The following is a 25,962-nucleotide window of genomic DNA, read 5'->3' as shown; positions in this document are numbered from 1 at the left end:
TAGTTAGGGATGTTAACAATGAGAAACATTTGTTACTGAAGAAAAAACAGGTACACAAACACTCTCTCCTCCCCTTCCGATCTCCACCCGCCACACCAACACTCTGACCAGGAATGGAATGCAAGCTACTCTTTCTTCTGTAGTCACTGCATTTGATGGATTAAACAACATTTACACCAACAGATGTGGGAACTCTAGAATTGTTGAAACGTTTATTGATCATGAGAAACGTGAAGCTAACAAAGACAATAGCTTAAATACAACTTGTTTGAATGATGCATAGGCCTATATTAGGACAGACACATGAAAAGGATCAATTAAATATGTTACATTTGGTATAATATTGTTTAATATAAATGAACATTTACAGTACATATTTACAATCTTATTTACAATACAAAAGTTGGCAGGTGTTGATCGATCTTAGCCATCACCGAAATAGGAAGTAAAAGTGGTATGTGGTTGAAGATCAGGGCCATCAGATTATTTATATTCTAATGCAGGTTTTCTTCACAACACGTGGTACACGGGTCTGGTCCCGGGGCTTTCTGGAGTGCAAGGCTGGGAGTCGGTGCTGGAGGGCGAGAAGGTAAGCATATCTCTGAGCCCTGCTGGGGCACTGGCATCCACCGAGGAGAGGCGATCTACTATGCTAGACAGGCAAGCCAGGCTGGAGGCACCAGCACCTCTCTCTCCAGAGCTCACTGGACAGGACAAACAGGGGAAGGACAAGGTCAGTCAAGACAATAAGGGAGCTATCTTATGGATGAGATCAGTTAACTACCATGTCCCATTGAATCAATTTATGTGTATGGTGAACTTAAATGGATAGGCAGAATTATTCACGTAACTTGGAACATAATTTGTGTCTTTATAGTACGAATCAAAACGAATGAATGTAAACCTGGCAAGTTTTACAATACTCAACATACACAGGTGGTAGCCAGACCATAGCCTAACATAAGTCCATTACGTGTATTCATTATACTATGTCAATAGTTTAATATTACATAACAAAGAAAACATATTAATCAATGTGTCTTACCATTCTTAGTGTAGCTGTAGTTGTTGCCAAAGCTTGTGTTCATCTGAGGCCACACAACAGGACTGTTACAGTCAACCTACAAGGAAACAAACAGAGCAAACTGACGTTAGCACAGCAGTCATGACAAAGCACGTGATATTATTCCCCTTTCTACGTTTCAGACATTTTGAAGTGTCTGAAATGCATTTTCCTCAACTGGTGCACAATAAAGAAAGCTACTAATAAAAACATACAAATATGAAATAATATTAAAATATAGGTAAATAATGTAATCCTTGGTCATCTTGCCAGACTGATAAATCCACAGTGTTCCTGCCTGTCTGGCTAGGGTTCTTTATTTCACAGCCACCTCAGGGCCAAAGTTGCAGGCTACTCCCATGATCTGCCCGGCTCTAGCCGTGGCGAATCGATTGTATCAGTGGAAGCAACACCAGTTTGTGCAAGATGACACTTTGTCCCAGTAAATCTGCAGAAAATCCTGGCAGCGGCGGAGAACATGCAGTCAGGATGGAATGCAGAAAAGCACAGTCTTTCCTGCCAGACTTCAGTAAGGTGGATTTAGCAGGGTTTATTAGGCTATAACGTGTCCAGCGGTGGGAAAGCCATTACTCCATCCACCATCATAAAGATCCATTCTATTATTTAGCATTGCATCACCCTTTTAACCACTGTTTTGTAGAGCTGATTCTAATCTTGACTGGCCAACTGAGAAGGTATCATGCATGCACTGGGGTAATGTACATGCACCAAACACACCAATAAAAAAAGGATAGCATTTCCATGTGAAACGTAATGCATCATGCATGTATAACACTGCAAAAGAGCTGTTTGCATTAATGATGCAGCCAAAGAAGATGAAATGCACAAGGGAATATTGTATTTGAGATCCCCCAACATCACAATCAGTGCAAGTCTATTCAATAAACATTCTACATTTGAAGTGAGCCTGTTCCCCTTCAGATCCAGGGAGATACTCTAAATGCAAATTAGTATTACAATATGCATGCTCAGAGACATCGGGAATTAAGCTACTATGGTAGAGTCCCAAACAAAAGCTTTTTAACTCAAGATCTTGGGAGATACAACAAGACAGAGGCTAACAGCAATGTGATCCACCATTCAAATAGAGTACTCTGAATTAGTCCAAAGAGGGAAAACGTTGCAGCAGACACTGAACTAGCAGGACCTGATAAAACCTCTGTGTGCTGCACAGAGATGAGGAGACAGTGAGAAAAGCTGTATATGAGTCCGTGTGTGTCTGGTCTCAGTCTCACCATGCTGTCGGAGCAGCTGGACGAGGGGCTCCCAGGCTCTGAGCTGCTCTCCCCAGGAAGGCCGTAGTAGTTCTCCACATGCTCATGGAGCAGCTCCTGGAGGCTCTCGATGTACTGGATGGCGTTGCGCAGGATCTCCACTTTAGGCAGCCTCTGGCTGGGGTTGGCTGAGGTGCAGCGCCTCAGAGCCTCGAAGCCGTGGTTCACCTTTTTCAGCCGGCGTCGTTCCCTCATGGTGGCAGCCCGACGCCGGTCCACCGTGCTGGACTTACGCTTGCAGGCCTTGCAGGCCCACTGAAGGCAGTGACCCGCCTGGTGAGGAGCCCCAGGGACCCGGACGTGCTCGTCTTCCTCTGAGCCGTCCAGTTCCCCGGGGCCGAAGTCCAGGTCCTCTGGCGAGGAGGCACAGGCGCTGTCATAGAAGACCTGGGATGGGGAAAAGACATCCATGGCTGGGCTGTTGTTGTGGTTGAAGAGAAGAAGGAAATAACTCTCTGCTTTGGGAGAGCAGTGGGGTGAGAGAGGAGACCTCTGAGTGATATGAGGGGGCTGCTGCCATGGGGCCCCCCTTATATGCCCCCAGTCCACAGCCCCAGGCCTACATTGGCCAGATCTAATTACCATGCCCCATTGGCCCAGGCAGGCTGGGGTTAGCTCAGCTCTCCGCCCCACCCGCTCCCTCACCCCCAGTACCCTGCAGAGTTCCCCACATCTGCACTCCCTGGTATTTTCCCACTCATTACACCACTACATGGCCCTTTTCTGTTAAGAAAGACCTATTCTGAGTAAAAGTAATGGTTGGTGAACACCAATAGTTGAACAGGTAAAGAGGAGAATAACTTTACCTCTTAGATCCGACAAAATAGTACTTTTTCTATACCAATTTTTAAATATATACACTACTAATATTGCAATGAGCCAACACTCAAAATCTTACACATATGTAAGTGTGATAATAATGGAGATTAGTTTTGTTTTCTAAAACTGAGCAATAGCAACGAGGTGAACCATGTACAAGAGTTTGCAGGCCAATTTTATGCTTGAGACAAATAGCAGCGTTACAGATGCAGCCCAGCTGCAAAGGGAGGTGTAACATTTCAAATCCCGATCATTCACATTGCAGCGGTAACTCCTCTAACCGGTCCTAACTCATCATTGAAGGTGTCATACACGGGGTGTCCGTGTTTGTTAAAGCTCATTAAATAGGTAATTGAGCAATTAACACGAGGGCTTCAATTCTTGAATAATTTGCAAGACCTAGTTTACTGTCATAGTCAAACATACACCATTTTAAACCTAATTATAGCCATGTCAAATTATATTCAAAACAGATAGGCCTATACATTTAAACATGTACATATACAGTGCGGTGAAAAGGTATTTGCCCCCTTCCTAATTTCTTATTTTTTGGCACATTTGTCACACTTAAATGTTTCAGATCAAACAAATTTAAATATTACACAAAGATAACCCAAGTAAACACAAAATGCAGTTTTTAAAGTGATGATTTTATTTATTAAGGGAAAAAAGCTATCCGAACCTTCATGGCCCTATGTAAAAAAAGTAATTGCCCCCTAAACCTAATAACTGGTTGTGCCACCCTCAGTAGCAACAACTGCAATCAAGCGTTTGCGATAACTGGCAATGAGTCTTTCACATCGCTGTGGAGGAATTTTGGCACACTCTTCTTTGCAGAATTGTTTTAATTCAGCCACAGCATCTCAATCGGATTCAAGTCCGGACTTTGACTAGGCCACTCCAAAACCTTCATTTTGTTTTTATTAAGCCATTCAGAGGTGGACTTGCTGGTGTGTTTTGGATCATTGTCCTGCTGCAGAACCCAAGTGCGCTTCACGAACTGATGGCTGGACATTCTCCCTCAGGATTTTTTGGTAGAGAGCAGAATTCATGGTTCCATCAATCACAGCAAGTCGTCCAGGTCCTGAAGCAGCAAAGCAGCCCCAGATCATCTCACTACCACCACCACCATCACACTACCACCACCATGTTGGACTGTTGGTATGATGTTCTTTTTCTGAAATGCTGTGTTACTTTTACGCCAGATGTGACGGGACGCACACCTTCCAAAAAGTTCAACTTTTGTCTCGTCAGTCCACAGAATATTTTGCCAAAAGTCTTGGGGATCATCAAGATGTTTTTTGCCAAAAGTGAGACGAGCCTTTATGTTATTTTTGGTCAGCAGTGGTTTTCGCCTTGGAACTCTGCCATGGATATCCATTTTTGCCCAGTCTCTTTCTTATGGTTGAGTCATGAACACTGACCTTAATTGAGGCGAGTGAGGCCTGCAGTTCTTTAGATGTTGTTGTGGGTTCTTTTGTGACCTCTTTGATGAGTCGTCGCTGCGCTCACTTTGTAATTTTAATCAGTAATCAGGCCTGGGTGTGGCTAGTGAAATTGAACTCAGCTTTCCAAAAATTGTGATTAACCACAGTAAATTCATGATTTAACAAGGGGTGGCAATTACTTTGTCATATAGGGCCATGAAGGTTCGGATAGCCTTTTTCCCTTAATAATAAATAAAATGATCACTTACAAACTGCATTTTGTGTTTACTTGGGTTATCTTTGTGTAATATAAAAATGTCTTTGATGATCTGAAACATTTATGTGTGACAAATGTGCAAAAAATAAGAAATCAGGAAGTGGGCAAATACTTTTTCACAGCACTGTAATTGTTGCACCTGGAAAGGTCTCAATGTCTAATAATGTATAGTTTGAGGCCACTCTTAAAAGACCTGTATCGCATTGTATCCTTGATACATTTTACTCAATAAAATTAGAAATCTGGCATTACAATTGTGTTAACTTTTAAAACATTCGGCTTGTAATACATGTTAATAAGCATGCTATATTCATTATTTAAGCTGCGTCTCGAAAGAGGCGGCTTGCGCCCGAACCACATGTGCATAGCCTAATTACGCATGAGAAACGAACTAGAACAAACACTGATGAATAGCCATGATGAGCTAGCTGCCTGTTTCAGTCGTTGGAGTAATTATTCGAGCTTTGTGTTTGTTGACACCCTACAAGGATACAATGTGGATATTTCTCACAACGTGTCAAAACGTTTGTCCTCCTCTATCTCTGGGAACCGCGCACACCTAAGAAAACACTCGAGTACCTGCCACTGAATTGCCGTCCGAGTTTGTATTGCGCACAGCTGAAGAAGACATTGGCATGAGCCTGGCCCTCGATGCTGCCGTTGAGATCAAAGGCTATATTGACTGTGAACAATCCCCAACAATATGGACAACGAGAAAACCTGGCAACAACCGACAGTTAATTGAGCCTATAGGATACGATTGCACCAGCATATGGTGTTAGTGGCGACACATCTAGCAGAGGCCTATGCGCTGCTCCAGTCGTTGTACACACTCACTCTGGCTCTGTGATCTGAAGTGCTAGTGGTGTCTCTTGGGAACTAGGGGGTTTGTTTTTTATCGCCTCTATTCCAGAGTTGTTGTCAGGGGTCAGAGGCAGAGTTAAGTGTAGGGCATTAGCTGGGATTTAATGTCCCTTTTCCCTCACGTGTGAAACCCGTATTTCTTCTAAACTTGCTGAAGCTTTGATTTCATGTGCTGTTGTGCCCCTCTTATCAGGTCTCCATAGGGGTCATATATCAAATGTTCCATAAAGGTTTATTTACCACAGATTATATATGCCATAGATGGAAACTTTTTTTTTCTTTCTGAAAGATGTGGAGTATGGTGACAAATCATCTCAATTTTGTCTGATGAACAACATGTTTCAGACTGATACAATAATTTAAATGACACTTTATATAATCCTTCATGTAAAGTATTTCACTTTTCCAGTTAACCAATGTTTGTTTTTATATATGGTGGGAAGCCCATTTCTTAAAGTAACTGTCTAGTGTTTCCAGATTTCTATGAAATATGACCAACAGTTAGTTACAATATGAGTGAAATAGTTTTCCTTCCAAAAAGTGTAATTAAGTATGTTAAAAAGCAGCTTTACTGTGTTGGAATGGTGTGGGTGTACCTCAGCAATAGAATGTTGTGGGCATATACCGGTCATTACAAATATTCATGTGAGCATAAAAAAGATTCATGCGAGTAGACCGCCGATTGGCCAGCTCATCCTCCTTTAGACCACTGATTGGCCAGCTCATCCTCCTCAGGAGTATGACATCATACTCTATGAGGAAATAGCAAGCATTTTCTAAATGGTCTGTTTGAGATAGAAGTTTGAGGTGGGGTTGTTGAAGTGTTTTTTTGTCCAATTTAGGCTTTGGCCACAAATGCGAGTATTGGATGAGTCAACAAGATTATTTGGGTATGAGTAAGATTATTTCGGTATGAGTTAACAGAATATGAACTTTTAAAAGTGAGACTTTCACTGTTACTTTAATGGATGCATTAGATCATATCACATGACAAGGGTTTTTGATTGGCAACACCACTTGTCTGGCAGGGAGCTGCAGTGTGCTGCCAACTACAATGTTGCAGGGAATCATTTCATAGCAGGATATTCTAGGAAAGCCAGATAAATCAAGGCATTTCTCCCAAAGGCTGATCCTTCCCTATAAAATCTCCCCTTTCATCGGCCTTGACTTTTTAAACACATCCTTCACAGCAAAATCCATTTCGATAGCATCATAAATGACAAGGAAATCTCTGTAAAATTGCAGGCCGATGTTGTCTACTAACAAGTCAAATGGTGATAATACAACATACTGTAGTTATCCTCCATTTAAAACACCCAGAGAGAGGATTAAACAATTGAATCTCTAACACCTAACTTATAAAGACTGTATTATACATAAATAAGACAGTAATCATAGACATTAGTATAGGAATCACATCTATTAAACCCCAGACTGATCAATTTGCATCTAAATCTTAAAATAACAGGTCCCAAGGAAATTACGTCCCTCTCAACATAAAGGTGGTAATTGCTATTTTCCCAAGGTTTAGGTCTCAATGTTGAGCAGGTGGTAGATTTTGGTAAAACATATCAATGATATTATCCAAAAACAAACAGTAGATTGACAAAGTCATTTAGGGGGATCTGGGAGAGCCTTAGAACTCATTTGGAAGGAAGACGCTGGACACTTCTCATGGACACTGGGAAACAGGCCCACAAACTCACTGTGAGAAAGCTGCTTCGATCCCATTAAAACAACATTACTGTGGGGGCTATCTAGTTTCAGTTTGGTTCAGTGAGAGAATCAGAAGTAAAAGGAAAGATGTGAAGGGACTTTGAAGTACAGGCCCTATATCCTTTGATAGTACTTACTGTATCAGGCATCACTGAAGTGCTCATTAAATCTATTTTTAATCGCACTAGGAATAGGAGCATGGGTGCTTTGACATTGTGATTTGGATAAATGTTGGTACATTGGATATGCAATCTGCTGTTTTGAGGAATCACCCAAAACGTACCCTACCCTAAAGCCTTTTACGCCTTTATACAAAGACTGTAAGGTTAATCAATTTGAATGTACTCCGCGGCAATACAAAAACAACACCCCACAGAGACCCTAGTGCATCTCTACTATGGCCTCTTTTTCAAATGACTTGGATGAGTCACTAATAAGTTGTGTGTGTGCTTGGGGTCATGAGGCAGTGTGAGGTGTGTGTGTGTGTGTGTGTGTGTATGCTTACATTTGTGTGAGGGCTGAGGGAAAGGCAGACAAAACAACCTGGACTCGGGTGGACGTAACATAGTAAACAAAAATCCGGGACACTGAAATTAGGATGATATTTTACGTTTGGTATGACATGTATTAATTTCTGGATGTTCATCATCCATTTCTTATTATATGTTACAAATTACAATTCGTATGATATTTTACGGATTACATTTCATATGATAAGTTATGAATTGCAATTCGTACAATATGTTTTGAATTTACAATTCTTATGATATGTTACAAATTCCAATTTGTTGTGGCTAACATTATGTTACGCCTAGTCTATGACACCAGGCTGGACACACAGGGGTCAGCAGGGCAGTGTGTCAGCCCCAGAGACCTTAGAGGGAGAGGAGCAGTGCTCACTGTGATGCAGGGTTAGGTCAGCACAGCAATGCACTGTGGGATCATAAACAAGTAGGCCTCCCCAAGTCAACATGTAGGAGAAAGAGATCATCATGTCAAACATACATTCAGGGAGTCCCGTATAAACTATGTGTAAACGTTGTGCTAATGTGCATGATCAAACAAGTGATCATGAATTAGGACCTAATAGCTGGCTGCACCGTTGCCTCCTGACCAAGTTTCCATGTCGAAGCATATCTGACTTTAGAGGTGGCAAAATAATAATAATAATAGTAAAATAATAATAATAATAGTAATAATATTTAATAATATATATTTATTAAATACATTATTTTCCGACTGGCGCCGACTTTGCTAACTACTTTATGAGGGAAAATATGCTTGCTACGACTGTGAAATGTGGTTGTCTCACCTAGCTATCCTAAAATGGACACACTAATTGTAATTCGCTCTGGATAAGAGCGTCTGCTAAATGACTAACACGTAAATGTAACGCTACTGAAGTGGACCAGGCTAGCTCTCTGCCAGCTGGAACAAAGAAAAGAGCCTAGGCTATTTCAGGTCCCGTTGGATTTTATGGTCTTCTAATACCCATGAATACTGGGGGAACTTGTGGCTGATGCTTGCATGTACAGTGTCATATCTCTATTCAAATTCCACATGATCAAGTGGGTTAGTGGGGACATTAGGGATATCATCGGATATCATTATGAGACCTGAAAGGTATGGCTGCAAGTTTGTCACATAATAAGAATGAAATGACCTGCAAAGAGGTTGAACACAGTATGACCTACCTTAAGTACCAATACAGCATAAATGAATCTATAGTATTTGGAGTGAGTCAAGTCTAATTAAAAAACTGGTACGACATAGGATAATTCAAAAATTAATACCTGAGGTATAGTGTACAAAATGTCATTTGTTTTTATATCAAAATGTGTAAAAACAAAAATTGCCTTAAAATATCTGACAAGTATTTAAAATAAATAATGAAGTGATTAATTAGTGATGAACAAAACAAAACGCGTAGATGCCTTGTAAGATACAATGCTTACAATTTATTTGTTGGTCAGTTCATATATAAATACTCAAATACAACAATGAATCTCTTGAGGTTGTGTTTCTGCCTTTTATATGTAAAATAAATTAAGTTGTTAATATATTATAAAATATTTACAATTATCAAATGTCCATTTGGAAATAAAATATTATAGTTCCATTGTTGTCATACTTTAGAAAGAAAATATTGACCATTCATACAATTTAAAAGAAAACAGTGACTACAAAATGCCCGTTAATTTGTACAAATGAATATAAGTAAATGGAAACTAAACCATATGAATAAAGTAGTGAAAATAATTTCGAAATAGACAATGGAAATATGAAATGCTGACGTCGCTTATTCAGGCTACAAAATTCCAATAAATCATGCATTATTTTTCTGAGACTTCTTCGTTGCAAGTCGGTTTCTCTTCACTTGAGATGCTGTCAACGATTGATGACAGGCGAAGAAGGCTGGTGGACGCTGAAGACTCCGTGAAACCTGAAATATAGAAATCAAATATATAAGATGTACAATCAGTTGATGAGTTGCAAAAGAGCAATTTAGATCTAATTTACTGTTCATAATTGGCACCAACCTTCTCTCTGATTCGTCATTGGTGCATTGGAATGATCAGCTGAGGTCTGCCAGTTTTGACAGTTCTTCTTCCAATGGTACTCCTTATTGGACGCCTTCATGTACACACACATGTATTAGCTTAAGTGTCTACTAACACACGTGTAATTATACAAAGTAGTAAGCCTACAAGCATAATGCACAGTAAAATATTTCTCATTATGGAAATGTTTCCTTTAAGTATAAAGCAAATTATTGTACGCATAAAGTGACATAAAAAATGCAGATGCAAATACTACTCAAATGAAGCTTACATGGTGTTCTTTCACGTTATAGTTATATGAGCCATTTTGGGGCGTTTTTTCTTGCTCATCCAGTGTATGCAACAGGTCCTGCAATTGCTCGATGTAGTTTATGGCGCTGCGTAAAATCTCCACTTTGGGCAGGCGCTGGTTCGGATTGGGCACGGTCTTTTTCTTCAACGCATCGAATGCTTCATTGATCTTCTTGAGCCGCCTTCTTTCCCTGAGAGTGGCCGCTTTGCGCCGGTCGGTCGGTGCAGACTTTCTTTTACAAACCTTACACGCCCAGACGAGGCACTGTCCCTCGCAGTGCGGCTGAAGACCCGGGGGTGCGAGGACATGCTCCTCTCCGCTGCTGTCACATCCAGTCTCGGACGGATCCCCCCCAGGTGACAACGGGCTGTCATTCCCGTGGTACAAAGGGGACACCCCCGCCATGTCCAAGTGCTGCAATGGTCCATGATCTCCCTCGAGATAGCGCAGATCGTTGAAGAAATAAGCGTTGGTCTCAAAGAGGTCCACCATACTGTTGTACCCTCGCACGGCCTATGTTTTGACAGTGGGACACTGCATGGCATTTAAATAGCCCAGTGACACAAGTCACCAGGCTTATATATAGAATGTGAAACTCTATCCAACGCTTAGCTGTCGCAGTGCATCAACCTTTTTTTCTCAATGGGGTTTTTACTACCAAGCGAGTTTGTGTAGAAAATAAATAAGCGTTAACACCTCTCAATGAAAGTAAAAACGTCACTTAAAACTTATGACAGGTGTTTTCAATATCTGTTTCACAGTGAAACGGTAACATTCTCAACCTACAAGATAACTGTCAATGTAATCTTCAGGCCCTCCCCAAGAAGTTGGCTCCCCTAAGTGGAACATATATTGGCCCTCAACTGACTTGCAAAGTTCCAAAAACATGTTCATACCTAATAATAATAAAGTATATTCGTTCTTGTTGACTAGTCCTATCAAAACCTTTCAACTTTTAAGCTCAATTCCCAATCTACTGTAGGCTGAAATTCTACAGTATAGATTATGACATTTCAAAGAAACATATCCTAGACAGCGAGAATGGTTAAGTGCAGTTGTAACTTGTGGCATGTCCCATCATAAATAGATATGAATGTGCAGTCAAAATGACACACGTGGTATCTAGGCAGTATAAATAGATCTGGGACTCATTCATCTTAAATCCATAAAATGGATGAAAGCCTTCTCAGTGGTGCTATGTGGCCTTTGACATTTTTCTCTACGATCGGCAAAGTCGGCTTCTCAGCTGGTACTAGTGGTCGCTGAGGGCTCCTGTTTCTGCCTGGAGATATGGTATCCATGACATGTGCCAAGAAATTAGCCAAGTATATTTTTGTCACCCTTTTGGCCACTGTTTACCATTTATAGTCTCAGCGTTGGGGTTACCTGAACATTTATGAAACTATTATGTGCGTGTGTGTGCCGTGCATGTATATGTGTGTGTGTGTGTGTGTGTGTGTGTGTGTGTGTGTGGGGTCACTTAGAAATGTCCTTGTTTTTGAAAGAAAAGCACATTTTTTGTCCATTAAAATAACATCAAATTGATCAGAAATACCCAGTGTAGACATTGTTAATCTTGTAAATGACTGTTGTAGCTGGAAACGGCAGATTTTGTATGTAAAATCTACATAGGCGTACAGAGGCCCATTATCAGCAACCATCACTCCTGTGATCCAATGGCACGTCGTGTTAGCTAATCCAAGTTTATCTTCTAAAAAGGCTAATTGATCATTAGAAAATCTGTTTGCAATTATGTTAGCACAGCTGAAAACTGTTGCTCTGATTAAAGAAGCAATAAAACTGGCCTTCTTTAGACTAGTTGAGTATCTGGAGCATCAACATTTGGGGGTTCTGGCAGCTTCCTTAAATAGTAACCGCAAAACACAAGTCTCAAGGTCAACAGCGAAGAGGCAACTCCGGGATGCTGGCCTTCTAGGCAGAGTTCCTCTGTCCAGTCTCTGTATTCTTCAAATCAAATCAAATTTTATTGGTCACATACACATGGTTAGCAAATGTTAATTTGAGTGTAGCGAAATGCTTGTGCTTCTAGTTCCAACAGTACAGTAATATCTAACAAGTAATCTAACAATTCCCAACAACTACCTAATACACACAAATCCAACAAGTAATCTAACAATTCCCCAACAACTACCTAATACACACAAATCTAAAGGGGGAATGAGAATATGTACATGTAAGTATATGGATGAGCGATGGCTGAGCGGCATAGACAAGGTGCAGTAGATGGTATAGAATACAGTACAGTTGAAGTCGGAAGTTAATATACACTTAGGTTGGAGTCACTAAAACTCATTTTCAACCACTCCACACATTTCTTGTTAACAAACTATAGTTTTGGCAAGTCGGTTAGGACATATACTTTGTGCATGACACAAGTAATTTTTCCAACAATTGTTTACAGACAGATTATTTCAGTTATAATTCACTGTATCACAATTCCAGGGGGTCAGAAGTTTACATACACTAATTTGACTGTGCCTCTAAACAGCTTGGAAAATTCCAGAAAATGATGTCATGGCTTTAGGAGCTTCTGATAGGCTAATTGACATCATTTGAGTCAATTGGAGGTGTACCTGTGGATATATTTCAAGGCCTACCTTCAAACTCAGTGCATCTTTGCTTGACATCATGGGAAAATCAAAAGTTGAAGTTTAAAGAAGGCCAGTTTTATTGCTTCTTTAATCAGAACAACAGTTTTCAGCTGTGCTAACATAATTACAAAAGGGTTTTCTAATTATCAATTAGTCTTTCAAAATTATAAACTTGGATTAGCTAACACAATGTGCCATTGGATCACAGGAGTGATGGGCCTCTGTACGCCTATGTAGATATTCCATAGAAAATCTGCCGTTTCCAGCTACAATAGTCATTTACCACATTAACAATGTCTACACTGTATTTCTGATCAATTTGATGTTATGTTAATGGGGGAAAAAATGTGCTTTTCTTTCAAAAACAAGGACATTTCTAAGTGACCCCAAACTTTTGATCGGTAGTGTATGTGTGTGTGTGTGTAATATCATACTGTATGATAAGCAGTGCATTGAGTACATTCCAGATCAGTGTGTACTATACTGTTGTGCAACCACACTTGGTTAAACCTTATGGATGTCCCATGGATGTCACACTCTGTGCCTCGGCTCCAGTTACCTTGTTGTGGAAGCCTGAGAACTAGGTACTCCTTTCAAGTCAGGGCTCTGGAATCCCTGTCAGTCAGTGAGACATCTCTCTGGCCCATGTCAAGTCATCTCTTCTAAACCCATTTGGATAAGATATCCCTGACATAAATGACCCAAATTAAAGTTGATTTCAATTTCTATTGAAATATTGCCCATCAAATACACAATTTCTTCTACATATTGTATCCGTGACCTTTACCTTAGCATTCGGATAACCTTAGAGGAATGAAAGTTAACCCTGTTATAGACCAACCATCAATCCATGCCTCATCCACTACACTATTCTATTGTTCTACAGCTCTGTTCCAGCCTGTAAATGTACTCATCCCTCCCAGTAACTGACACTTTAGGGAGCGCTCCTAATCCTGCTGGGGTTTCGGGGATCGTTGATCATTCCAACATCCTCCTGGGATCAGCAGCTGCCCATCCAGGACAATAGGCCGGTTGGTTCTGGCCTGTTCAATGGGACTATTCTACTGCAGTCAGGTCAGGCCTTCTTTCACACAACCCCAGGGAGTCTGAGCTGAAGGCCATGGTCAAGGAGAAGCTGCAGATCCACTTCACAATAGATGATAAGTATGTTTATAGGAGGAGAATGGATTGTGTGGATGAAATTAACTCAATTTCAGAGGTAGTGAAGATGTGAAAGTTAATTATGTAAATGAAGACGTGATACATTTCAACAGTAAGTAGTAGAGGAAGCGCTGTCGTCTCGATCACTGGGTATACAGTATATGGTGAGCATTTCATGACATGTATGCCCATTCCGTCTTGTTTACAAGGGTCTGGCGGAGCAGTCACATGTGGAAGCCAATATAGATTTGATTGGTTTCTTGGTGACAGATCACCAGATCATGTTGGTTCCTGTCTTGGAGTTGAGGGCAGTTTCTCTGCAGAGATAGACTGCACACAATAATACCAATTTGAAAACCCCATTTTGTAAAAGGGGAACGTACTTTTCAGCTGGGGCAAATTTGCTGATTCCACATAATTTCACATCATTAATTTGACTGTTAATTACCATAGAAATCATGATTGTACTTTTACCCCTTTTTTCTCCTCAATTGGTAGTTAGTCTTGTCTCATCGTTGCCACTCCCCTACGGACTCAGGAGAGGCGAAGGTCGAGAGCCATGCATCCTCCGAAACACGACACTGCCAAACCGCACTGTTTCTTGACACACTGCTCGCTTAACCCCGAACCCAGAAGCACCAATGTGTCGGAGGAAACGCAATACAGCTGGCGACCAAAGTCAGCGTGCCTGCGCCCGGCCTGCCACAAGGAGTCGCTAGAGCACGATGGGTCAAGGACAAGGACATCCTGGGCGGCCAAACCTTCCCCTAACCCGGACGACGCCGGACCAATTGTGCGCCGCCTCATGGGTCTCCCGGCTGCGGCCGGATGCAATATAGCCTGGGATAGGACCCAGGTCTGTAGTGACGCGTTGTCTTAGACCACTGCGCCACTTGGGAGGCCTTAATACAAGTTAAAACTTTCTTGGTTGAGTGAAACTGTGTGACATTTCCATTCTAGAAAAACAAAAACAAATCACAATTCCCGCATCTAAAACACAAGTAGGAGTTTCAATCAACATGATGTTAGTTGAGCCAAGAGACTCTAGTATCCTTTATCAATGTACATACAAAGACAATAAACAAAGATCTCTTGCTAAGCTGGTTCCAGATAATTGGGTGAATAAAAACAGTGTTCAGACCCTGTAGATGACTTCACATTGACATTTTAGTCATTTAGCAAATGTTCTTATCCAGAACGACTTACATTCATCTTAAGATAGATATGTGATATATCTAAGATATTGGTTCACACACTGTAGTATGCAAGTGCGGATAATGGGACACAGACCCGTTTCAGTGCTATAATGAAGGTTCAGTTAGTTGTGAAACAGTCATTTACATGTCCAGTGGCCTCCTGTCTGTCTGTTCCTCAGGACGGAACAGATGTGGCTTGGTGGCTGTAGAGGACAGGAGGACACAGGGTTGGAGATACTTCACTAGCCTCCATAAAGGTCTGTGTTCTCTCCATAGTCTCCTCTCATTGTCTATCGGAGACCAAATGGTGTCAGACAGAGTTCTCTGCTAGCTGATGTTGATGGTGTAGATGGGGACTTGATCCTCTCAGGCCTGGCACTGTGGTGTCACCCCGGTGTCCTGCTCTCCCCAGGGCTACTGTGTATCCTGCAAATGCCCATAAATCGCCGCCAGTGTCAAGGGGGTGACGTTTCAGCTGTCAGGGAGAATCACGGGATACCCTGCCAAGAAACCCAAAGCGCAGGGCGGGTCTAGCTTTCCTGGTGAAGGGGGACGGATACAGAGAGAAGTCGAGAGGGACTGCGGGAAGACCCAGAGAAGCAACAGGGGCAATCTAGTCAACAAATCTTCAGGAAAACAATGTGAAAAGGTTACAAAGCTGTGTTTTTGAACTGATGACATTGTGACATTTTAGGTGGTTTTGCTCCTGTAGTTCAACCTCAATCAGTCAACTGACTGTTTCTGGAGTAAAAATCCAATAACTGCCCTGTAACTGAGCATGGTGTTGCATCACTCGACGTAACAGAGATAATGTAATGAGTTCAGAGTTGACTGTAGGTCAGTCGCTCCGGAGTGAAGTTTCCTCTAGGTACAGATCTAGGATCAACTACACCACCCCCAATCCTAACCTTAACCCATAGTGGGGTAAATGCAAAACTGACCCAAGATCAGTGTCTATGGGCAACGTCACCTTACTCCTGGTCTGTCAGTGTTTGGAGGTGTGATTTACTTGGCTTCAGGGCCCCTCTCTGAACTATGATAAACTTTAACCTACAGTACGGTGTGTTGTGTACAGGGAAATGCTCACCTCGCATGGCATTCAGAGACTCCATCTTCTTCAGAGGTTAATAATTGACCAGGTACATCGACAGGCCTCTTCCTCGACATGTCAGGAAAGCCCCCACTACATGCCCAGAGTACTGAGAGAGAATATCATATAACAGGAAAACATGACTGTTACTTAAGGGACGCACGCACTCACATTTTCACACTTTCTACAACGTGATTTGAAACTTTCAACCGTCAAGGCATGCTTCCCTTTCACCAGGTCACGTTACTGGAATATTCTAGTGTATTTGTTGAGCTGTTAACAGTAACCTCGTGCTGCTGTCCTCTTCCTCCTTATGCAACATGGTCAATAAGCCCAGTATTAGACCTCACCAAAGACATGGAGGAGATTGACTTACAGGAGGATATAAATACACATGACAATACCCAGAGCTGGGCCTGTTGGCACATTCCAGCTAATGTGGAAATTTACGAGAAATCTACTGAGAGCTCAACTAATGACTGAGGTGGGACGTTTACACTCGGCGTTGGTCCAATCTACTCTCTCTCTTTATCTGCATTGGTCAAATCCGCTCTTTCTTGCTCTCCCTTCTCTTTCCCTGTCTCTCTCCCTTTCTCTCTCTGTATTAGCCCTACCCTCCCTCCCCACTCCCTCTCTCTTTATGTCCATGCTGGTCAGGGCATTAACAAGATGTTTCCACATAGTCTGTATGTTCTCTGAGTGTCAGTTAGTGAGAAGGAGAGATCCGGAGGGGTGCCTCATAAACAGGCCTGAAAATTAGGCCTGAACTTTGGGGACTTCATCCCTCGCCAACCCCTGTCTCCCTGCTTGACCGGACCTCCTGGCTCAGACAGACTACACAATCATTGGGCTGTTTTAGAGGATGCCAGAACCCAGCGTGACTGACACACCGTATATTACCCAGCAGTCTCACACGGTCACACCTGGGATTTGACTTAGCCAATGAGAGGTTAAGTAGCCTGGTCATGGACACGATGACAGTGCCTCACCTGGGGTCATGAACCTTTGACCTCCAGGTCATCAGCCACATCGGCTTGGTGACTAGGCTCGTTAATGTTTGGGAAAGAGGCCCCATCTCACAATGAGGATACAGTATGTAAACCAGGATGTGTTAGGTAGCATTTAGATGCTATAATTTATAAATACACCTTCTATCCTCTTTATCCATTGACCGTTTACAGTTTCCTAGTTTCATAATTCATATACATCGTCAACGGTATCACAAACCTGTCCCATGAGATATTGTCATTAAAATACGTTGTCCTCACGTTGCCAGGGGAGACAGAAACCGGAGACACGTTGGTTGCAGCGCTTCACATTGACAGGTCATGTTTGTAGAAGTCCGTTCTCTCCTCTTCTAAATGGCCTCAAGCCCTGGATGTATTTCACCCCAGATAAAACCCCTGCCCGTCTGTCCCCCTAGGAGGCTCAGGAGGGGAACCGGTCCTCTCAGATACTGTCTGCACAGATACCAGGCTGCAGTTGTGTGGGGACTAGTCTTAAAGCCTAATGCTGGTTCTGAATGGAGGGGAATAGGCAGGATCAGGGTCTAACAGCTGCCCTGCTCAGCTCATAAGAGAGATTGGAGCCAGAGCTGGAGTACCGCCAGTCATCTCTGCTATCATTAAGGGCCTAAAGCACTACACAAACATGGGCTCTCCTCCCTGACCCAGCCCAGCTATGATGCAGCGTCCCCCAGGGACTCTCAGGGCTACTGCCCCGTCTGTGGCCACTGATGATAGCATCTCTTCCCAACAACAATCCTAAGCCACGGTGCCTGGCTCCCTCAAACACAGACCCATGTCAAGTGTACTAGAAAGCGACAACAGTGGCCCAGCCAGCGACGCGGGGCCAGGGCACACTGTTTCTTAATGCAAAGCAAACAGACGGGTCTTCTCACTGGCGACCGTGGCAGCGCCGAGAGCTCTGGGTCATCATCGGGGGCTTGAGTTTCAAAGCAGAGGGGGAAATAATGATGCCATCTGCATTCTGCCGGGTGGACAAGGGGGATTCAGTTCAAAGAGCCCAGCGGCTGAAGTGCATCAATTAGCGAGGGAGAGAGGCTGGCGCAGGCTCCACACGCTGCTAGCTAACTCTCTATGACCTCACAATCACAGCATTACATTATGAGGCTGAATCATGAGAGTGTTGCAACCTGGCCACGGACCGATCATCACAGACCCACACAAACGGTGTGTTACTGACGGACTGGCTCATAGAGTTGTTCCCTGAAGATGGAGGCTAACAATAACAAGCAACAGAACACAACAGGCTTATGGACGGAGGACGAGAGGAGGACATGTGTTACATGTCTTTTGACAATCCACATCACAGGTTATGTCTCCTTCGACAGTGTGGACAGGACTCAACAGCTTGTCACTTGACAGACAATACTGATTTAGTATGGACAAATCACATTCCTTGGGGATTAATTCTGTCCTCATTCAGCAGAGTGATGGATTGTGGGTGTTAGCCAGTGGCTTGTGTGTATCCAGACACGGTCACTCATGGGGACTTAGAGGGGGGTCATTGGGTGCTGGCCTTGACCCCCAGACGAGACAGAGGGGCAAAACGTTAACCCCCTACCCCCACCCTGGCCTCTCTTACAGTTGAGACGATATGTGTAAAACACATAAAACTAATATATGTCATGAACAGTACTGAGAAAGTTTTAAAACAAAGGGCATCAGCAGAGCACTTTAATGAGACTTGGGTGCTTTGTCGCAGTGTGCTTCAATGTAAACGGCTGTAAATGATCTGGTGAGACATTGCTATCATTAATATCACTCTGCCGGGGGGAATGATGATGTAGCCAGCGATAAGACCGAAATAAATCCAATCACCAGAGAACGTGTGACGGTCGCCATAGCAACCACCGAGACAATGGCCCCCAATATTAGTTTTTCTAGAAGTCAGTAACCCAGTATACCGTTTTGGTTACAATGAAAATCAGCCCTAATGTAGGCATGGGATATAAAGCAACAACAGGCTTTGTAGAATAAACTCACAGGCTCCAAGAGAAACTAATAGGATATTGACAAATGTCAGTGTTAGAGACTGAGTAGAGGGCTACCGCTGTCTTGTGTAATTGGTTATATCGGGTCCATGTCATTAAAACAACAGCTACTAGGGCAATGAGGCTTTAGTTGAATGGATGCTAGAATATGATAGCCATAAAGCCACTATTGGTAAAGAACAAAGTCATGTCTCCTAAAGCAGTGTTAGAAGTCTTTGAAACAGAAAACCCTTTTTTTATATTTTCACTCAGGGTACCTCACTCAGGGTACTCCATTCAGGGTACACCACTCAGGGTACTCCATTCAGGGTACCTCACTCAGGGTACTCCATTCAGGGTACACCACTCAGGGTACTCCATTCAGGGTACACCACTCAGGGTACTCCATTCAGGGTACACCACTCAGGGTACTCCATTCAGGGTACACCACTCAGGGTACTCCATTCAGGGTACACCACTCAGGGTACTCCATTCAGGGTACACCACTCAGGGTACTCCATTCAGGGTACACCACTCAGGGTACTCCATTAATTTTGAGTCGACTAACTTCTACAGTGTCCCAAAGGCAAACTAAGCATTCTGGCTTTGAAGATTACATCTTTTAGTTGGACCAAATTCTGATTTTGAGCCTCCATTACCAAAATATAAAATGGTGTGAAGCATGACATGAAGATCAAACGAGGAAGTTAATTATTCACTTTTACCATGATTTATAGATTTATTTGTCTCTCTGTGACATGTGACCAGTTCCCAATAGGTGGGTTAGCTGACAACGTCACAAAAACAATGCACACGCCTCAATGGGGCAGAAGTCAGCATGTTGTTATGATTCTAGATGGCCAGACTGCTAGCAACAATGACAAAAAACTGCCACGTGGGGAATTGTAAGTGGCTAGTCTCAGCTATTTTCAGGTGTTTTGACTGATTTCATGTCAATGCTAATATGGCAAAAATGTGTTAGCTATACATATAACCAACAACTGTAATGATGTATTTGAGAGACAAGTACTCATTGTGCATTTGTATTTATGTTTTCAATAAACATTGGAGACTTAATATACAGTTTACATGCTGTCAACATTCTAAGCCAACCCCATCTGTTTTGCCCTATAGTTGCGCTGCTTGTGCACACCAACTCGTCTATAAGTATAAATGACCCTGCACTAAGATGTTCATCCCTCTAAATCCCTGTCTAAAAAGTCTGGTATGCTGGTCTGCTCTACCTTGTGATGGCTATAAATGTAATCTGAGTTATAATTGATCCATATAATGGTGATAAATGGCTAAGTGCTAAAGCCCAGCCCATCCAGATGTGTGGTCCACCAATAGTAAGAGTATCCCTGGATTCCCACATTTGACACTCACATGAATTACGCTCAACAGGTTGCTCTGGAAGGGCCTAGGGAGCCAACCTGCATGATCTAACTTTACTGTCCAAACACAGGACGTGGTAATTGGGTATTGATGATGGCGTGGCGAGTGAGCGAGTGAGGGGAGTGTGTGTATGTATGTGTGTGTGTGTGCAGGCTTGCATGTGTGTGCTTGCCTGCGCTGGCGGTGTGTCCGTCTGTCCGTCCGTCCGTCCATCTGTCTGACCGCGTGTGTGTCTGTGGGAGGTATGCTGTGCTGTAGCCAGGGCCAACTGCAGCAGGCATGGTAGGCATTCCTCCCTGATGGTGAGTGTTGTTGTTGGCAGACAGGTCCTCCTGGATGGTGAGTGTTGTTGTTGACATACAGGTTCTCCACGTGCTGCAGGAAGGACCTCTTGTAAACAAGTCTGAAAACAAACAAGACGAGGATAGGATGGATCAGCTATCCCATCTCTTAGCTGTCCTAGAGACACACACACATACACACACAAACACACTGCACCATCACACCCGCATTCCACTCATCCTGGATGTCACCCCCACCTGTTTTAATACTGTAAAAGCTCTAGTGTTACTGTGGTGGATGTTATTAGATATAGTGTTACATATGTGTGTATAATTTAAGTGTAGGAGGGTGTGTAGGAAAATGGACGACAAGGAATTATATGGACAGGTGATAATAGGACTGCCATGATAGTGAATACTGGGACTGGGTCTAGTACAGGGTGCAGAGGAGAGACAATGGAAAAGCCTCATTCTCAGCACGTTCACAACTCTTTTATTATTTTGTTCTTCCACCGAAGCAGTCGTCTATCGAACGGAAATTCACACATGAAGATACTTAAGTGTGTTTTAATGTTGTTTAGCAATGTAGCAGAAATCTTTTAAAAATCTGATTCAGACCCCAGCACTCCTCCAAGAATATTCCTTGCCGCTGAGCTAACAGAAGAAAGTCACCGCCAGTACTCTGCAGAGATAAAATCAATACACGAGAACAGAGAGTATCTTTTTACAGCAGCTTCACAGAGGATCCCCAGCGGTGGCTAAAGGTGATGGCTGTCCTTAATGACTTAATCCCAGGTTCAGTCTCTCTGGCCGTGGCCCTGCTGGCCCTGGATCTCTGTGTTCTCTCTCTCTGTGTTCTCTCTGTGTTCTCTCTCTCTGAGCCCAATGCTGACCTCACTGTTTGGTTTCCAGGGCCCGTGGGGCTTCGGCGGGGCCTTACTGCAGGGCGTGCTGAAATGCTGACGTGCAGGCCCTGGATCCACGGGGGAGCGCCGGCCCGGCTCCTGTTACCGGTGGGTTTAGTCAGGCTCCGCTGATTTATGTGTGGAACGGTAGCAAGGGGAGAGCAACGATTCTGGAATCAGAACATTGCCTACTACCCCCCCCCCCACCCCCCCCTTCTCCACTCCCCTGTCAATGGATTTCACAATTTTCACAGAGCACACTGACAGACACATAATTCATACACACACACACAAGCAAAACACGCACGTATGCACTTTCAAGAACTTCTCAGGGAGGTGACCGTGTCACTTGAACACCCTGGCATTACATGTTGGACCTCGGGTAAGATGCTTATCTGGCATCACATCATGTCAAAATACAACAACACACATCACCAAAACATGAGACCACATGCCAATGAAATACTATTATGGTCCACTTTTGGGGCATGGGATGCTTGGTTGCACTATTGGTCTGATACCGCCTGTCAGTATGTGGCAACCAATGGCTGTGTTTCTTAGCATCTGTAACGGCATTGTCAGGAATGTGACACCTAGTCACAGGACCCCTGCAAACTTCAGATGTGAATCTTTCTTTAAAGTATGATGAATATCACAAATGTTACTTTACTTTGCTGGGGTGTGTTCATCTAAAATCACAGTTACTATAATAGACTGCAACATAGATGCACAGAGGCTTTATTGAGGCAGGTATCTGAATGATAATGACCATCCTCCTGACAAAGGGGATATACATTGAGTGTACAAAACGTTAAGAACACCTGCTCTTTCCATCACATAGACTGACAAGGTGAATCCAGGTGAAAGATATGATCCCTTATTGATGTCACTTGTTAAATCCCCTTCAATCAGTGTAGATGAAGTTAAATAAATAAATATAGATCAAGGGGAGGAGACAGGTTAAAGATGGATTTTTAAGCCTTGAGACAATTAAGACATGGATTGTGTATGTGTGCCATTCAGAGGGTGAAGACAAAATATTTGAACGGGGTATGGTAGTAGGTGCCAGGCGCACCTGTTTGTATCAAGAACTGTAACGCTGCTGGGTTTTTCACACTCAACAGTTTCCCATTTGTATCAAGAATGGTCCACCACCGAAAGGACATCCAGCCAACTTGACACAACTGTGGGAAGCATTGCAGTCAACATGGGCCAACATCCCTGTGGAATGCTTTCGATACATTGTAGAGTCCATGCCCCGACAAGTTGAGGCTGTTGTGAGGGCAAAATGGGGGGGGGGGGGGGGTATTAGGAAGGTGTTCCTAATGCTTGGTATACTCAGTGTATTTTCATATGAGACCACACAACAGGATCCTGGGTGTGTGGCAGGTCGTTTGTAAAGCCAGCGCTTGTTGTAGCTTACATTTGCATGGGTGGTGCTGCAGTTCATTTGTTGTTTCACACTGTTTAGCATTGATGGGGTGGAGGACCACCACTCAGGCTCTAGGCTGACCCTCAGTGCTCGGGGCAGGGAGACAGGTGGTCCCCCCACACACACACACACACACCACACTTCCAGCCTGGGAGGCCATCCAGAGACCTCCAGCAGACTACCCTGTCGAGGTGGATTAGGCAAAGATCGCAACAACTCAGAGTTACGAGGGACAACAGCATGCAACAAGCCTGTGCCATAATAACTTGTTTTGTATATGAATATTTACCTTATTCTAAGAGGGGCAAAATCTGAATAAGCAAAAGTTTTGATGGTAACTTGGACATTAGCTTCAATGTAGGTGGTTCTAGCATCTTACTGCTAACAGAGACATAAGGGCGCTGCACACCCTTGTGGTGAAGGTTGAACCACAGACACCTAGCATAAACAATGCCTAACCTGGGCTGTGTTTTATCCCCATGCCCACCCACAGTTTACAACAGCGGGGGCGCTGAAACCGTAGTGCGAGCTAGGGTCCATCTGTAGCCACTCTCGCTAACTCGCTAATCAGCGTGCCCAGTCATCACAGGCCCTGGCTCCAACACACTGGGAAGAACCTCCTCCCTGGCTCCAACCGAATTATCAAAACACAAACCCGGTAACGTTAAGCTATGAATATACATCGCTTTAATAGTGCATCAACATACTGCCAGTGCCAGCGATGAAAGACAACACTCCTCTGTCTGTGTGAGTTAATTTTCTGGGTTCAGACGTTGTTTTTATGAGACAGAGCTAAAGAGATTTGTAGCACCGTGGTCAGTTGACATTCTTAGTGAGTGAGGAGTTCATTTGGGGGGAATGCTTGTGTTTTAGTCATCTCTTCACGGTTCTCACATGAAGAAGTAATGAGGGTCAGGGAGAGGATGAGACATAGGAGGGATTGGAGCGGTCTGGAGTGCCCCTGTTGTGCTCTCAGTTCGGACACACTGACGCCCCAGACAGACTGCTTGTATATCATCACTGTTTTGGGCCTACGCCTTTCAGAGGAACACCACAGAGGAATGTGCATCTCCACACTGGAAATATGTAGTCTGTGTAGGAATGGAGAATAGGCCATTTAAATATTTTTTATTGTCAAATACATCAGATAATTGTATCTTTGCCAATTCTATCTTCAGGTCTTGAGTTACGTTTTCTAAAAAGAGGTGGTTATGGTTTAAGATCTTAAGATTCCTGTGGAGTGAATTTGTGATTCTTCAAAAATGCATAAAATTATAATATTACCTAATTTCATGGCTAGTCAATCATTGTACTTTTATTCCAAGTGACCCATCACTTATACGTGCGTTACAACAAACAGATTTAAAGAGGGTTGGGTAGATGTCGTTATTGAACGGAGACCCTGTGATGTCATCTCACCGTGTGGACCCCAGGGGACCTGGATTCAATAACAACCTCCTGAAGAGAGGCTTCTGACTGCCACACAGCTAGCCTCTTCTCACATACTACCCACTGGGGTAAAAACTGGTTGAATCAACGTTGCTTCCACGTCATTTCAACCCCCAAAATTGGAAAACTGATAGAATTTTGAAAAAAGTAATCAACGTAAGGGAATATCACCTTTTTATCACCCAACTTTTTACCTAAATCCAATGACATGGTGACATTTTTTGTTGATTTCATGAATTCACATTAGTTGATAACTCAACCAAATGTAAATCAAAACTAGACGTTGAACTGACGTCTGTGCCCAGTGGGTAGCTACCACCATGGTCCCAGAGGATCAGATGGTAGTAGAGGAAAGCGATCTGAGACAACCTACACAACCGTTCAAATGCTGATGCTCCAACTAGTCTAAAGGTCAGTTTAATTGCTCCTTTAATCAGAACAACAGTTTTCAGCTGTGCTAACATAATTGCAAACAGATTTTCTAATGATCAATTAGCTTTTAAAAAATATAAACTTGGATTAGCTAACACAACGTGCCATTGGAACACAGGAGTGATAGTTGCTGATAATGGGCCTCTGTACGCCTATGTAGATATTCCATTAAAAATCTGCCGTTTCCAGCTACAACAGTCATTTACAACATGAACAATGTCTACACTGTATTTCTGATCAATTTGATGTGATTTTAATGGACAAAATGTGCTTTTCTTTCAAAAACAAGGACATTTCTAAGTGACCCCAAACTTCTGAACAGTAATGTATATCAAACACAACCATCTTCTATGTCTACCTTCAGTCTCTTTGCAATATTACCCCATTGATTTGACCAAACAAAACAAACATGATGAATGAAAATGAAACATATCTTATTTTATAATTTAATCAGGATACAACTGGATTGAATGACAACTGTCTCCTTATGCTGCAACTGAAACTGGGTAACAATTTGGCTCGATCAATGAGGGACCCTATTCAATAATTCCCTAAGATTTGTATGGGGGTGGGAGAGTGGTGGTGGTGGGTTAAAGGGGCAGGAGGGCAACCTGTGTCAACACACTGGGGTTGTGCTGGGTTCAAGCCCCGAGAACCTGAAATCTCCTCCTCCTCTTTCTCCCTCTCCTGCTCCTCATCA

The 25,962-nt window shown here is 43.0% G+C and overlaps 2 protein-coding genes across 2 annotated transcripts; both read right to left on the bottom strand.

Annotated features, from left to right (window-relative positions):
• Positions 1 to 198: 198 nt before the first annotated feature.
• On the bottom strand, positions 199 to 2,872 carry LOC139565890 (myogenic factor 5-like). Its single transcript, XM_071386518.1, has 3 exons — positions 2,320 to 2,872; positions 1,046 to 1,121; positions 199 to 704 (listed from the first exon to the last, which is right to left on the bottom strand). Exons 1-3 carry the CDS (start codon positions 2,767 to 2,769, stop codon positions 511 to 513), a joined length of 720 nt encoding a protein of 239 aa, XP_071242619.1. The 5' UTR covers positions 2,770 to 2,872; the 3' UTR covers positions 199 to 510.
• A 6,524-nt stretch (positions 2,873 to 9,396) lies between these two features.
• LOC139565675 (myogenic factor 6-like) lies at positions 9,397 to 10,870 on the bottom strand. The gene is made up of 3 exons (XM_071386172.1): positions 10,294 to 10,870; positions 10,002 to 10,095; positions 9,397 to 9,904 (listed from the first exon to the last, which is right to left on the bottom strand). The coding sequence occupies exons 1-3, from the start codon at positions 10,804 to 10,806 to the stop codon at positions 9,795 to 9,797; spliced, it is 717 nt and encodes a 238-aa protein (XP_071242273.1). The 5' UTR covers positions 10,807 to 10,870; the 3' UTR covers positions 9,397 to 9,794.
• Between the last annotated feature and the right edge of the window lie 15,092 nt (positions 10,871 to 25,962).

The sequence above is a fragment of the Salvelinus alpinus genome, chromosome 37 (genome assembly GCF_045679555.1).
Source record: "Salvelinus alpinus chromosome 37, SLU_Salpinus.1, whole genome shotgun sequence".
In the NCBI taxonomy this organism is placed as follows: domain Eukaryota; kingdom Metazoa; phylum Chordata; class Actinopteri; order Salmoniformes; family Salmonidae; genus Salvelinus; species Salvelinus alpinus.
Note: the sequence above shows the minus strand (reverse complement) of the source record. Positions and strands in the feature narration are given on the sequence as shown.